At 38.7% G+C, this 14,657-nt stretch overlaps 1 protein-coding gene across 1 annotated transcript in view; it reads left to right on the top strand.

Annotated features, from left to right (window-relative positions):
* The window catches only part of LOC149314579 (ankyrin repeat and BTB/POZ domain-containing protein 2-like), a 193,983-nt gene that overhangs the window by 149,636 nt on the left and 29,690 nt on the right, over window positions 1-14,657 (top strand). The window contains exons 4-7 of the mRNA XM_089521421.1: window positions 1,754-1,906; window positions 3,916-4,081; window positions 6,794-6,883; window positions 7,350-7,451. Of these exons, the coding sequence (XP_089377547.1) occupies window positions 1,754-1,906; window positions 3,916-4,081; window positions 6,794-6,883; window positions 7,350-7,451 (511 nt within the window). The remainder of the gene's footprint in view (window positions 1-1,753; window positions 1,907-3,915; window positions 4,082-6,793; window positions 6,884-7,349; window positions 7,452-14,657) is intronic.

The raw sequence follows: 14,657 nt of genomic DNA, 5'->3' as shown, positions 1-14,657 counted from the left end.
TTTTCCCAAAAAATTATTTGATAAGTCAATATGTTGATAATTTGTTAACTTAAAAATGGATCTCTTTAGGGTGTTGCACCAAATGGTGCTTTGCTCAGCAGCGTTGTGTGGATTCCTGCTAGTGCCCCTCCATAGTATGCTCATTCTCCTTGTGGAGTTTTCTGTCTCCATACATATTTCTAAACTCATAGACCGGAAGTCCCAATCAATTGTTGAATGGTAAGTTAACTAACATAAATCTCATTAGTTTGATGGTCTACTCTAGCTGAGACCAGCAACTAGATATAATAATAATAATAATAATAATAATAACAACAACAACAACAACAACAACAATAAATATTTATAGCCTCTTCTGCTTTGAAGATCAAGGCGGGTAAAAGCAAAGTTAATACAATATACAACAATAAAAACCACAAGACCCCGGCCCAACCCTCCCTCCCAACTATAAAATTAAACAGTAAAAGATGGTTAAAAAGTACATAACAATACATCGAAATTTAAAAACAAACCACAAATAAGAAAAAATAAGAAAAAGAGAGGGATTCAGTTGGTTCTGGACATGCCGGAAGAGAAAGGTTTTTGTCGCCTTTTTAAAAGCCTCGAGTGATGAGTGTGTGTGTGTGTGTGTGTCTGATATGTACAGTGGTTATAAACTGAACAAAGTGATTGGGAATGCTATGGGAGCAACATTCCTTATGGATTAGGAAGGCCAACTACATAGCTGACTAAAGAAGAAAAATGTTCAGAGAAGAAATAGTGCACTTTGTTTTTTATAGGGTGAGGTGCTCTGTGGAAAACACACCTTTCTGGAGACAAAATAAAAACAGATGTCATATTTTTGATGAGCAGAGTTGAAAGTCTATATGTTGAAAGCCTGGAAAAGGGAGCTCCACTCACAAATCCAGTTATTCATAATGATTTCTAACAGGATTTGTCTTTCCCTCTTCATCCCCCTCTCAGTGCATCAGTCTGGAAATGCTTTCATGATGTCAGCTGCTTTTCTTAATACCCAACTCAATGTTTATATCCCTCTATCACATCTGTGGGTTCCCCCCTCCCTCCAATCTGAACTTTGAAAGGAAGGATGAATTCTATCCTCTTAGCCTAGCCCCACACTTCAATTGTTCAAAAGGGAGGCACGTATTTCTAGCATAAAATGGACTCAGTAGGATTTGGGGAGAGGCTTGTGTGTTTTTTAAATTATACTTGGCATTTGTAAGTTCAGTGTGTTGAAAGCTTGGACTAAAACCCACAGCAGATTCCCTGACATGGAAGCCACTCCTGTAAGGCACTACTGTTGTATAGGAGAAGCAATAAACAACTGCCCAATCATGTCACAAAGGCATGTTTTTAAGCATGGATATCCAACCCAAAGCACATAGTAATCTCAGCTGCCTGAAAGTGTGATACACCAAACTGTGCATGGTGTGTCATAATATTTTAAAGTAGAATGCTTTTTTATCAAACAGCCCCCTTGGTGTATTTGCAGAAGTTAAAAAAATAAATGTTTTATTTGATATGCAATTCTTCCTATCACTAGAATGACCAGAGGCCAAATCCTGATTTATTTCCTTGAAATTAAGCCCCATTAATTTTTTTTTAAATTCCCCCACATTTTAAGCCAAATTCAGAAGAAGACACTTCTGAACAGAATAAGATTCCCATTGTTCTTGCCTGGGGTATTTTGATATATTTTTGGCCCAAAGAATGCTTGTACGAGGCATAATGGTTCTCTCCTTTCTCTCCATAGGTCCTTCATGCTTCTGCCTCCGTTAATGGAATGGATGCGAGTAGCTATAACCTTTGCTGAGCACCGGCGCAGTTTAACCGTGGATAGTGATGATATAAGGCAAACAGCCAGACTCCTCTTACCTGGTTTGGACTGTGAACCTCGGCAGCTAAAGTATATAATGCACTTTTGAACACTGAATCAAAACAATATAAAGACACTATAGATTTTAATCATAATACATTCCCATGAGGTCTGAATCAGGAAGATTGTGATTCTTTTGATTTGCATGAAAAAATTCTGGAATATGACACCTTCATGTTTGTGCTGATGTTTATCAAAACCTTGGCAGAAAGAGATACTGCAAACATAACAAAAACCCTGCACAGCAAAATCTGCTCCTGAAAATAGCATTCATTCCTGTGTACAAATAATTTAATGTGTCAGTCACATACACTTTATTACTTTTATAGAGTGAACACACACCAGAAACTTATACATATACATGTACATTCACAAAAACATGTATGGTCATCATTTGTGGCAATATGTATGTAAATGACATATTATAGCTTACATGGAAGAATTTTCCATATTGAAATTTTGTCACATTTTAAGCAGCTGTTAATACTAATGGGAGTATTTTTTTAAGTAAGTTTTAAAGTATGGTACAGAGCATTCCATCCAATACAGACTCTGTATAGATTCAGAACCAGCCATCTTATGTTCTTGTAGGTTTTTACCCATTGACAGCTGTCCTGGTAGTCACCTGACTCTTATCTTAATTTCTGAAACATCCAGTGAGAAATTAATTATTTGTAGACAATTCTTTTAATGGTGGTATTAATTTCTCCATTAATTGTGGGTCATTATTCACAAGTACTGATTGCAAATGTAATCATGAAGATATTTATCTAATATCTTTCAATCAGATACCACTGCTGAACTGATACACAGCTTTTGATAAATCATTTAAACACCCTCTCCTTTAAAGTTCCATAAATCTGGTGAAAGATTTGGTATTCATGATAAGGAAAAAATGTACTGTAAAAATTAATCACAGTTTTTATTGGACATTAAGACTACTGGATGAAATACAGTGGACAGAGATATTAGCATTTCCCTTAAGCATTCAGTAAAATGGATCACTTTCTTTCTTACAAGTCACCCAATCTAACTTTAATCTCCAAAAAAGGCTGTGACTTTAAGAGGGTGTTACATTTTGGGGAAAAGTTGTTGGCTTTTTTTAATTTCCATGGAAAGAGGTTTTTTTTAAAGTGTTTACACAATGAGGTTTCTCAGTTTTGACTAGAATGGACTAGTTAAAATAATGGAATTTACATAAGTGTTTATTTGTAATTCAGCAGTTGATTCAATGGGGTGCATCTGTAGTGCAGAAATAATGCAGTTTGACATCACTTTAACTGCCTTGACTCCATCCTACAGAATCCTGGGATTTGTAGTTTTGTGAGGCACAAGCATTCTTTGGCAGAGAAGGCTAAAAGACATTGTAAAACTACAAATCCCAGGATTCCATAGTATGGAGCTACAGCACTTAAAGTGGTGTTAAATTGCATTCTTTCTATAATGTAGAAGCACCCTGAGTCTACTCTATTAAGTTTCAACCTGTACACACATAAGGATGCTTTGGACCTGCACATGCCATATGAACCTTCTTGTTCTGTCCCCCACAGATTTCCCTCCAGACTCCCCAAAATGCTCTAGAAAGTCAGGAGTCCCTCTCAATGGTGTGGGCTACAGTTTAGGTAGAAGAGGGACTTCCCCAAAATTCATCAGAGCTTCCTTTAGGCAATACCTTTATTTCCATAGATAGCAGATTCTGGCTACATGAGTGGGCTGACCATAAATGCAAAAAAGTTGGCCTACACCTTTTTGCCAGACATCTGAATTTGGCAGAATCCACTCTATCACTTTGTTTCTCTGTAGTGTCATACGTAGACCAGGTTTCAGAGTAATTATGAGGAAGATGTGAGGGAGATAGGAATGACATAGCATAGCAGCAGTTGTGTCTTTTTTTATCTTCTTAGTAAAATAGGATTAACCATAAAATGTTACATGTTGAAATTCAGGACTGTAACTAAAAGGATGACAATTACAATTACAAAGATGAAATTATCTTCTTAAAATCCCAGCTGTACTTTTTGCATATGTCCCCTTGACAGACCTGAATGTTGCTTTAATTCATTCCGAAGAATGGATGCTAAGGCTGCCACTGAAAAATTCCAGCAGGATCTAGGATTTCGAATGCTGAACTGTGGAAGGACTGATTTGGTGAATCAGGCCATAGAAGCATTGGGACCTGAAGGAGTCAATACAATGGATGATCAGGTATAAAGAATGTCAGGGATGATGGGAGTTGTAGCTCCTCACCTCTGGCTCTAACTCACCACCTTGTTATGCAGCAGAGCTGACCAGCTTTGGCTTTGCTTTGCTTCCAAGCAGCAGAGTTTCAGAGAATAGGCTGAAGACCCTGACAAGCTCTCCAAGCCTTCTCACTCTTCTTCCTCAGATGTCTCCAAACTTCTCCAGGATTCTGCTGACACTTGTATCTTCACCCAAGACACCAGACAACTCAGTAGTCTTATATAAAAGATCTACTTTATTCTGCTATATCAAATACTATCACAATCTCTACAATCTCCAAAATATCTCCAAACTACTCAACTACCCAACAACTACCCAACAAAATACATTGGCAAACATAGCAATTATTATAGCCATTGTTAATCACCACCCACTAGTCAGTTTCCATCCAGTGGGCGTGTACACTCATTTTGATTGGTTCACCTGGGCGGGATACAAACCGCTTCTTTTTTGCTCCGCGCGGTTTGGCTGCTGCAGCTCCCACACAGAGCAAATGGCGCCGGCGGGAGACCGCCGCAAAGCGGCGGTCTGTATCCCGCCATAGTTCCACCCATACTTAAGAATTTCATCATTTCACCTTGTACACTTAATGAATCTCAGGTGTTTCCAATTGTACATTCTACAATTCTGTCCTTGACATTCAAGTCTTCTAAATTACATTAGCTTTTTCACCTGTGTGGCTTCTTAATTGCTCTTGCTTAGTCATTGTGACTTTCACATACATGTTTTATTTCTTTCACTGTATGTCCCATGTTGCATTTTCCTTAACAAAGAAGACATGGGGGGGGGATCCCTTGTTTCACAATTAATTGCTATTATATAGTAATATAATATATACTAAATAGTCTATATAAAATATAGCATTGCATATACCGGTAATTGTTATTGCATGGCAGAGATAAATCAGTGTAGAAACCAGAGCCAACAGGTTATTATTTATTATTGATACTGCAATTCAGAATGTGACTTTCTGGATTTGTCTTTACTAACATGTTGCTGTTACATGCACTACTATAGATAACAGGAGAATGCTCACCACTTCTCTATTCCCTATCTCTGATTATGCTAATTCTGAGTAGATTCCCCTGCCTGGACTCCCCCCCCCCCCCAACCCAGCCTCGACATGCACAGGAACAGTGTATACAGCTTCCATATGCACAGCACACAGATGCTTTAGGGAGGTGCACAAAAGCAGTCATTCACCTCATTGGCTCTCACTGTCCCAAGCAATTGCTCCAGACATGAGCAGTATAAGGCAGAAAAACCCAGCTCTAAACTCTTTCACACAGCCAGTCCAAGTGCATGCCCTATGATGCTGTTTGGAGCAGCCAGCCCTCTCCCTGAAATGTTAACATGTACTCACAGTCTCTTTCATTTAGGTAAATGGAGGAAGGAAGAAAACACTTTAAAAAACATATTAATTTCCAACTAATCTGAGTATATAGTGCAGCACATGTTTTCAGTATTTTGTTGTTTCCTCCACCTCCCCACATTTTCTGGCTCCTCTGCTCCATGCTAGAAAGCTACAAATAAGCAGCACAAGGTAGCCACCTAAGTGCCCCCCCCCCCAATTGCTCAGTGAGTCAGACATAGACAGAAACAAACAACAGGCAGAAATCCTACCATATTAATCTAAAAGTAGTGGATTACAGCCCTTGCCATTACAAGAACAAAAAGTAACATCATTCCAGTTTGTTACTGCCAAAAACAACTGGTTGCCAAAATAACTCATTGCAAGTAACACAGTTCTCCAGACTATCATTGTCTAGCCTTTCCAACACCATCCTGAGAATGAATACGAATTTTACTAGCTTCCCCATCTGACCTTAGTTTGAGAATACCTGTTTTTTTAAGAAGTCTGGGTAATCCAACTAATAATCCAGTTAACCATGCCATATTATATTTGTTTCATCTCTGGTGTGCCTCTTTTAGTTTCGGTGTCTTGCAATAGCGACACTACCCCACATAATTTGTTTTCACAGATATTTGTAATACCCACAGACATAGGCACATATCTGTATTCTTGAGCATGATAAAACCAAAGATCTTATGAAGCCTGTTTATTTCAGTTGGGGAGCTGAACTGTAATCCTACAACTATCTATTCAAAAAGAGGTCCAGTGAGTTCATCAAGACTTATTCCTGAATAAAGGATATAAAATCCCAGGCTGGCATCCTGTTCAATATTTATAAGATCATAAACTGGACATAAGCTGGATTCACATTTACAGTTGTTAATGAGCACACATGACCCCACAAACCTACCTCCTTAAGGCAGGCAGGACCCATAGGGTCTCTCCAGCTGCTAGTCTCAACAACTAGGGGGACACTGCAGTCCTCATCTCCCAATGCCCAATCTACTATACCTCAGAAACTCTTTGCTTGGGTTAAGAGATAGATTTTTTTGGGGTGGCATCTGTAGACATAGCTGCAGTGAAAGCACTCCATCTTTTTAGCGGTGTCTGAAAATGTAGTATCTTGGCTTCACCTTCTAAGGACATGCTTAAATCCCTCCCTATCCCACAGTTCATTTTAAAAGGATAAGGCAGTATACACAAAGTGGGTTGCCTTATAATTTTTTACACACAAACTTTCCTCTATGTGGGGTTGTAATTTATAGGTTCTGGAATTGTTCAGAAAATTACAGGTTAGCTAACCAGATGTTTTGTTCCTAAAGGGTATGACACCACTCATGTATGCCTGTTCTGCGGGAGATGAAGCCATGGTCCAGATGCTTATTGATGCTGGAGCAAATCTAGACATGCCAGTAAGTATAGATGCTGTACATGAGGCCATTGCTCAAATGTAAATTTACCAAGAAACATAATTTAGTATCCTGCAGAAACAATTTTTACAGATAATCATGCCAAGGAAGAGATTTTTTTTGTAAAAGAAAATGTTTTTTATTGATTCTAGAGCAAGAAAGTTTAAATCATCTTCAAAGCTTGCCACAGATGAGATAATGATTAACGCTGGCATTGTAATAGGGAGACTGGGGCAGAATGTTTCCCCTCTGTAAGAGCAGCCTCCAAAGGAAACCAGTAGATGCATTAGGGGAACCCAAGGGACTGAATACACTGATTGGTGTTGGCAGTACTTTCTGAGTCGTGACAGCTTGCTATTCCCAGAGGTTGTAATTTACCAAGGATTTGCCACTTTCAGGCATATCTAAAAAGTTTAAAGAGAAGAATTAAAATTGCAATGAATAAACATTCTTTCATTTCTCCCCCCAGGTCCCTGGTAGTTCATCTCGATACCCATCGGCTCACCCTGATAGTCGGCACTGGACTGCACTTACTTTTGCTGTCTTACATGGACATATATCTGTAGTACAGGTGAGCAAAAGGCAAGCCATAAATCTTCCAAAACAGTTGGAAATTGACAAGAGGATATCTGAGAAGCATCTGACTATGTCTCTGTAGGTAGATGTGCAATGATGACATTATCTTCTAGGACTTCCAAAGGATCCTGGCATGTCCCAGGGGATTCCTCCACAGTTGTATGTCTAGCTATAGGGACATAGTAAAATGCGTTTCAGGTGTTCTCTGGTCTCCAACGACTACTACATATCTGTATTAAGGGCAAGAAGTATGAAAAAAGGTGGTTTTACAGAGAATGAGACATGTAGTTCCACCTGAAGAATGTATATACTGTTTCTCCGTAAGACAGCATTTTGGCCACAGTGTGTAGGCTCTGAACCTGGTCATTTCTACTTCTTTCAGAATAGATTTTCAAGGATTTATCTGTATTGCACCTAAAAGTGTTTTCAACCAGTTTATTCAGAATTAAGAGTCTTAAATTATATGTTGGTAAAGATACTACATTTTTGGAAAGTTTTTTTTGTTGGTTGCATCATCATTTCACATTGGTACTACCTTTACACAGTGATGGGACTTCATGTCCCTGTGAGACAAGAGGCTATGCTGATGGTAGCACTGGTAGTAAGGTCTCCCATGTCAGACAGGCTTTTGCTGAGGAGCCAAACTACATATGCCAAACAACTACTGAGCAGCAGCAGTGTGGCAGTGGAGGTGCGGGGTGGTAGAGGATGTCTCAGAGACATTGGCATTAGTACCATAGCTAACACTTATTAGTACTGCACAGAAGGAGACATGATAAGAGACATGCATGTCTTTTACTATGAAAACCCTATGATGAGACAATCCAAGATGAAACAAGAGATAGTGCCAGAAAATGACAGAAGACATTCAACAAGCTACTGAGATACAGCTGAGGATAATGACAAATATCAACTGTGGCTAATAATGCAACTGGACTCAAGCTGAAAGGAAGTACAGCTGTCGACATGCTTAGAGATGAAAAACAAGTCTGAAGCTGCACAATACATATTATAGGAATGTGGAATGTGAGAAGCATGAAGATATACATAGTAAAGCAAGAAATTGAATATACATTATCGGAACACCAAGTGTGAGAAGCATGAATCAGGAGAAGGTAGACACAGACACAGAAATGGAATGTGTAAACATTGCAATATTTGGGTTCAGATAGCTAAAGTGGACAGGAATTGAACATTCAACCTAATCACACAGTGTTTTGCTAAGGAAATGAAAATCTAAGAAATAAAAGTGTATCATTAATACTGTAGAGAGATGTCATAAAAACAGTCAAAAGATATAATGCAAAGTTTGACTGAATATTATCACCACAACTTCAAGGAAATTCCATCAATATAACCATAATCCAGACTTATTCTCTAGCTACAGAGGCAGAAGAAGAAATTGAAATACTGAAAGATTCTATGCTGGCGTCCAGAAAGAAGTTGATCACATACCAAAACAGGACTTCTTGTTAATGATTGGTGATTTGAATGCAAACAACAGAATCAAAGAATCTACAACAAACTTTGTTTTTTACCATATATGGAGTGAGATATACTAGATGTCCAAGCTGGGTTCAGGAAAGGAAGAGGCATTAGGATCATCTTGAAAACATATGTTGGACCAAAAATAATGCAACAAAGAATTTGAGAAGAAAATCAGCCTGTACTGATTTTGATTTTGTAGGTCATGAAAAACTTTGGCTCATTCTCAAAGAAATAGGTGTGCCACAACATTTGATTAAGTAAGTACCGTAGGTAGACTGCACCTTAGCCATGTAGGGCTTTAAAGTTGGTAAACAACACCTTGCACTGCACCCAGAAGATAATTGGCAGCCAGCGAAGGGTTTTTAGAACAGGTGTTATATGGTCAAACCTGGATTTGCCAGTGACTAGTCTGGCTGCCATGTTTTGGACTAGTTGAAGCTTCCAAACTTGGCACAAGGGTAGATAAGACTCAAAAGAAGGAGTCATGAAAATTGGAGGGAGGATCATCAACAATTTAAGATGTACAGATGACACCATACTACAAGCAAGAAAATAGAAAAAACTGGGAAATCAAGGAAGAAAGTGCAAAGACAGGTTTGCAGTTGAACATTAACAAAACAAAAATAATGACCACAGATGATTTACATAGCTTTAAAGTAAACAATAGAGACATTGAAATAGCTCAAGACTTTCCTTACCTTGGCTCAGTTGTTAATCAGAATGGAGACTGCAGCCAAAAAAAATCAGAAGAAGACTAAAAGTTGGATGGGCAGTTATAAAGGAACTAGACAAGATCCTCAAGTATAAAGATATATCATTGAATAATGAATACTAAAGTTAGGACTGTCCATGCTATTGTATTTTCCATTTCTACATATGGTTGTGAAAGCTGGACAGTGAAGAAGACTGATAGGAAGAAAATCAACTCATTTGAAATGTGATGCTGGAGAAGTGTTCTACAGATATCTTAGACTGCTAAAAAGATAGATAAATGGGTAGTAGAGCAAGTGAAGCCTGAACTCTTCCTAGAAGCCAAGATGACCAAACTGAAGCCATCATACCTTGGACATGTCATGAGAAAACATGATTCCTTCAAATGAGAATTGCCAGAGATTCCATGATCCTCTATCAGAAAACAGTTCCCAGAAGAGAGGAGAGAAATATTCAACAAGCTTAAGTCTGAAGCAGATATATAACATAACTCAACATTTGTTCATTTAGGGGCTTTTTCATTTGCACATGATTACTGTGTATACCCAAATATTCATAAAGGTTTCACAAACCTGTTGCACAGATTCCCACACTGGTCATTCTGAGGCTGTTTTTCCAAAGAATCTACCCACACTATAATTATTTTAACACTGATTGTGTAATTCATTACTGTAGATCAGTGGAGTCATCTGGATGTGCCAAGCTTCCTAATATAACCATTTCCTTGTGGGTGTGGGAAGAAAGCATTCATTTAACAGGAATCTGGGGGACCATTTGAAAAATTCTGGCATCACACTTCTTATGCTACTGTGGCCTCTATTCATCAGAAATTATGTTTATTCATAAATGAGAAATTAAACGTTGACTTATTGTTCCCTGGGTAATTCCCGCAGCAATAAAATGTTTACATTGTGATCTTAAGAATTAGAGGCTGTCCTACTATTGGGCCTATAGGTCTACCTTACTGCCAGTACTTTTCTCAGCCATGGTGGTCCCATTACCCCCAGTGAGCTTCAGCTATCATTGCTAGGCATATTTACTTGAGAATTAAGAATTATAGAACAGCAGCCTCATCCTTCATGTGAATGATATGTATGTGCATATATGCCTTCGTGTCGTCTCTTGACTTATGGTGACGATATGAATTTCATAGGGTTTTCTTTGGCAAGGAATAATCAGCTGGTTTGTCAGTGCCTTCTTCTGAAATATACCCCTCAGCACCTGGTATTTGTTGCCAGTCTTCCATCCAAGTACAGAGCTGACCCTTCTTAGCTTCCAAGATCAGACAGAAGCTGTTGTGAAGTCGAAGGCTTTCATGGCCGGCATCCATAATTTTTTGTGGGTTTTTCGGGCTATGTGGCCATATTCTAGAAGATTTTCTTCCTGATGTTTCACCAGCATCTGTGGCTAGCATCTTCAGAGAATGCTTGCCTGGAAAGGAGTTGGGCATATATATTCTGTGACCTGGAAAGGCAGGAGTGATTTGCATGTGTATTATTATGTTGCTAATGGTAGGCCTCAGGGTGGGAGGGCCATGCCAACCACTACCAGGTCAGGATGCAGAGGGAAGCCATTGAAAACCACAAACACCTGGACAATTTCAACAGGAAAGAGGAAACCCTTAAAGTAAACAAGGTTTGGCTACCAGTCCTGAAAAATAGCAAGATGAAGACTCAACAAATGCAAATGAGAAATCTCCCACGGTCAGGGGTTTCCCAGCAAACAATGAGCACTAATCAAGCAGACACTAATCCTCTTTTGCAGATCCTACTCTGATGCTTGCCATTAGCAACAAAACAATATACATGCAAATCACTCCTGCCTTTCCAGGTCACACAATATATATACCCAAGTCCTTTCCAGGCAAGCATTCTCTGAAGATGCCAGCCACAGATGCTGGCAAAACGTCAGGAAGAAACTCTTCTAAAACATGGCCACATAGCCCGAAAAACCCACAAAAAACTATAGAAGCTGTTGTCTTTAGGGTATGTAGGCATGTTCTAGTATAACAGTAAATAAAATAAGTTATATCCCAATATGACTAAAGATGTCAGCATTCTGTTAGCTCAGTCAAAGTAGAGTGTGAATGATGCTATACTTAGAATATAGAAATGCTATACTTAGAATTCTTTCCATATTGTATATACATTTGCATGTGTGTGTTTGTGTGTCTGTGTGTAGGCTCAATTAGGTTATGTGAATTGATCCTTGGTGACAATGAGTGCCAACTCAGTAGCTGTAAAAGATACAGTTTACATAATTGGAACTGGATTTGCTGCTTAATGAGATTGTCCATAGCTGTATCCATAAATTGCATTATCAGAGCTTTATATTTACCTCACAGTTATTGGGCTTTAAAAAAAGTTCTCAAGAAGAATCAGAGCCAGTCAGTCTTGTCTTTTCCAAGCACATCAGGTGCCCTCTTGTGCATGTCTTGTTCCTATGTGATTATATTTGTTGTGGTCAAAGGTGATGCAGCATTACAGTTCATTGATTCATTGCAAGCCCTGGAAATGCATCCATTTTCCCTTTCATGTCAATGGGAATTAAAAATGAACAACAGCCAGTTGTCAGCTGGGGTGAAAGAAATAAGCTTTTTCTGTTCATATAAGTAACAAGTTATTGTGGATGGTGTGCATTCACTTTCGAATTATATGTATATGCAAATGCCCATGTAAATGAGATTTCGCCTTCAAAGACTTGGAGATTTGCCAGTGCACTCTTTAGTATTGCAGAGGTTGTGCATGCTTAATTTACACTTGAGATAATAAGTGGGGGTTTTTGCCCCAGAGACACCACTGAGAATTCTGTCAACAGAATGTCTTAGAAGGAATTAAGCCTTGGGCTCTCTAAGCCATATTTATGTTAACTACAATTAATGTTTATTCACTTCCAGTTGTTCAGTTGTAAACATTTAATCTCTAAAAGTGCAAATTGTCAGATGTTTCTACTGACCCCTGGGAATTATTGCACGATCAATCCTGATACTGAAAGAAACAAGTCATAGACAGTTCTTGTAGATGCATAATCTCAGGTTGATGCCTTCTGGCAGTTGTGCAGCTAGCATGTGCAACTTGATAAGCATTCAGAAGTACAAATTTAAAAACGTTTTTTATTAATAATAATAAAGTTTATTTATATTTCCCGCCTCTTCCAAGGATCAAGGCAGGATTACATCAGTAAAAATAATACAATAATACAAAATACAATCAATAAAACACTAATACTGAATTAACCAACATTCCTATTAGTTCTCTAAAATACCAATTCATAATAAAAGCAATGTTCATTTCCCTTCAGATTTTTATAATACTTTAATGTTACCTGGGGAGTATCAGTTATACAGTATGACAAGTTTCAACAGATGTATAAAATGACAGGAGTGGGGAACCAGTAGTCTGCCATATGTTTTGGACTACAACTTCCACAATTCCTTTCCATTGGCTATGCTCTCTGGAGTTTCTGGGAACTGAAATCCAAAACATCTGATCAAAGGTTTGGTACAAGCCCCTATTGGGCTTATTGTTGCATGCGTTCAAGTCATTTCTGTCTGACTAAGGCCAACCTATCATAAGTTTTCTTGTTCACAGGGGTTGCCACAGCCCTCCTCTGAGGCTAAGAGAGTGTGACTTGTCCAAGGTCATCCAGCGGATTTCCATGGCCAAGTTGGGATTTGAACCCTGGTCTCCAGAATCCTAGTTTAACACCCAAATCACTACACTATGCTGACTCTTGTGCTCTTGAAATTAAGCCTTGGTCTCTCTAAGCCATATTTATGTTAACTACAATTAATGTTTATTCACTCCCAGTTGCTCAGTTGTAAACATATGGAAGTTTATGGCACAGGTCTTCAGGGCCGTTCTCAGAATGGCCTGGCAGGAAACGGAACGAGTGGGGGACAGATTTTACCACACACTCCAGTCCCTCACTCGTTCCGTTCCCCCTCTCTTCTGTTCCCATTCCATTCCAGAGGGAACACTTTTTGAGAACTGTTCTGAACAGTTCTCAAAACTTCCCCCCTCTGGAACGGATTAAGAACCGAAGAGGGGGAACAGAAGGAATGAGGGACTGGAGTCTGCGCTAAAATCCATCCCCCACTCGTTCCACACTCGTTCCTGCTCCTTCTGTTCTGTTCTCAGAATGGACCCAGAAGGACCTGTGTGATAAACTTCAGAATCTCTAAAAGTGCAAATTGTCAGATGTTTTTTCCATGTGTTTTTTCACTGGTGACAAATTATCTTCCACAGGAAGCTGGAAGCATGATTCTATAACTATATCAGAAAATATGTTTTGGAAAGATACACAACTTCCATTATTATTTTAGTTTATTTGTTTACAATGATATATGGAATTACACTGCAATCTGAGGCACAGTAGACGGTGCTATAGAGAGTTTTAGAAGCAACACAAACAAAACAGAAAATGTTGCTTCCCCAAGAAGGATACAGTTCTGTTGAATTCAACAGTGGGTAAATCAAGCCATCATGGTGTAGTGGTTTGACTGTTGGATTAGTGCTCTGAGAGACCAAGTTTCAAATATCCACTCAGCCATGGAAACTCACTGGGTAATCCTGAGCAAGTCATCTCTCTCAGCCTTTAAGAATGGCAATGGCAAACTCCCTATGGGGGAGTTGTTATAACTTGTGGTCAACCTGAAGGCACACCGCAACAAAAAAGACAACAAAAAGAGGGAAGGGAAAGACAAGAGTAACACAAGATAAATGTTAAGAAGATTACATGTTGGTTCATGACAATTGAAAATGAGAATTACAGGGTTAAATGAAAATAGGTAAATTGAAAGTCTTCACAGATAAGCTGGGTTTTGAGGAGAGATTGTAGAAAAAAGATTTGCATCCTTTTGAAGCATATTTCACACATGAAGAATGAATGGAATCATTTTGCACAAATTCAAGATGTCTAAGTATACTTTCCAATATTCTCATAACAGAAGGCAGTGTATTGATTTTCTGATCAATACTTCACAACTTACCAGGAAATGGTT

This window comes from Sceloporus occidentalis, unplaced genomic scaffold (genome assembly GCF_023333645.1).
Source record: "Sceloporus occidentalis isolate IW3139 unplaced genomic scaffold, rSceOcc1.0.p SCAF_4, whole genome shotgun sequence".
NCBI lineage: Eukaryota > Metazoa > Chordata > Lepidosauria > Squamata > Phrynosomatidae > Sceloporus > Sceloporus occidentalis.
This window is presented reverse-complemented; position numbering and strand designations above follow the sequence as displayed.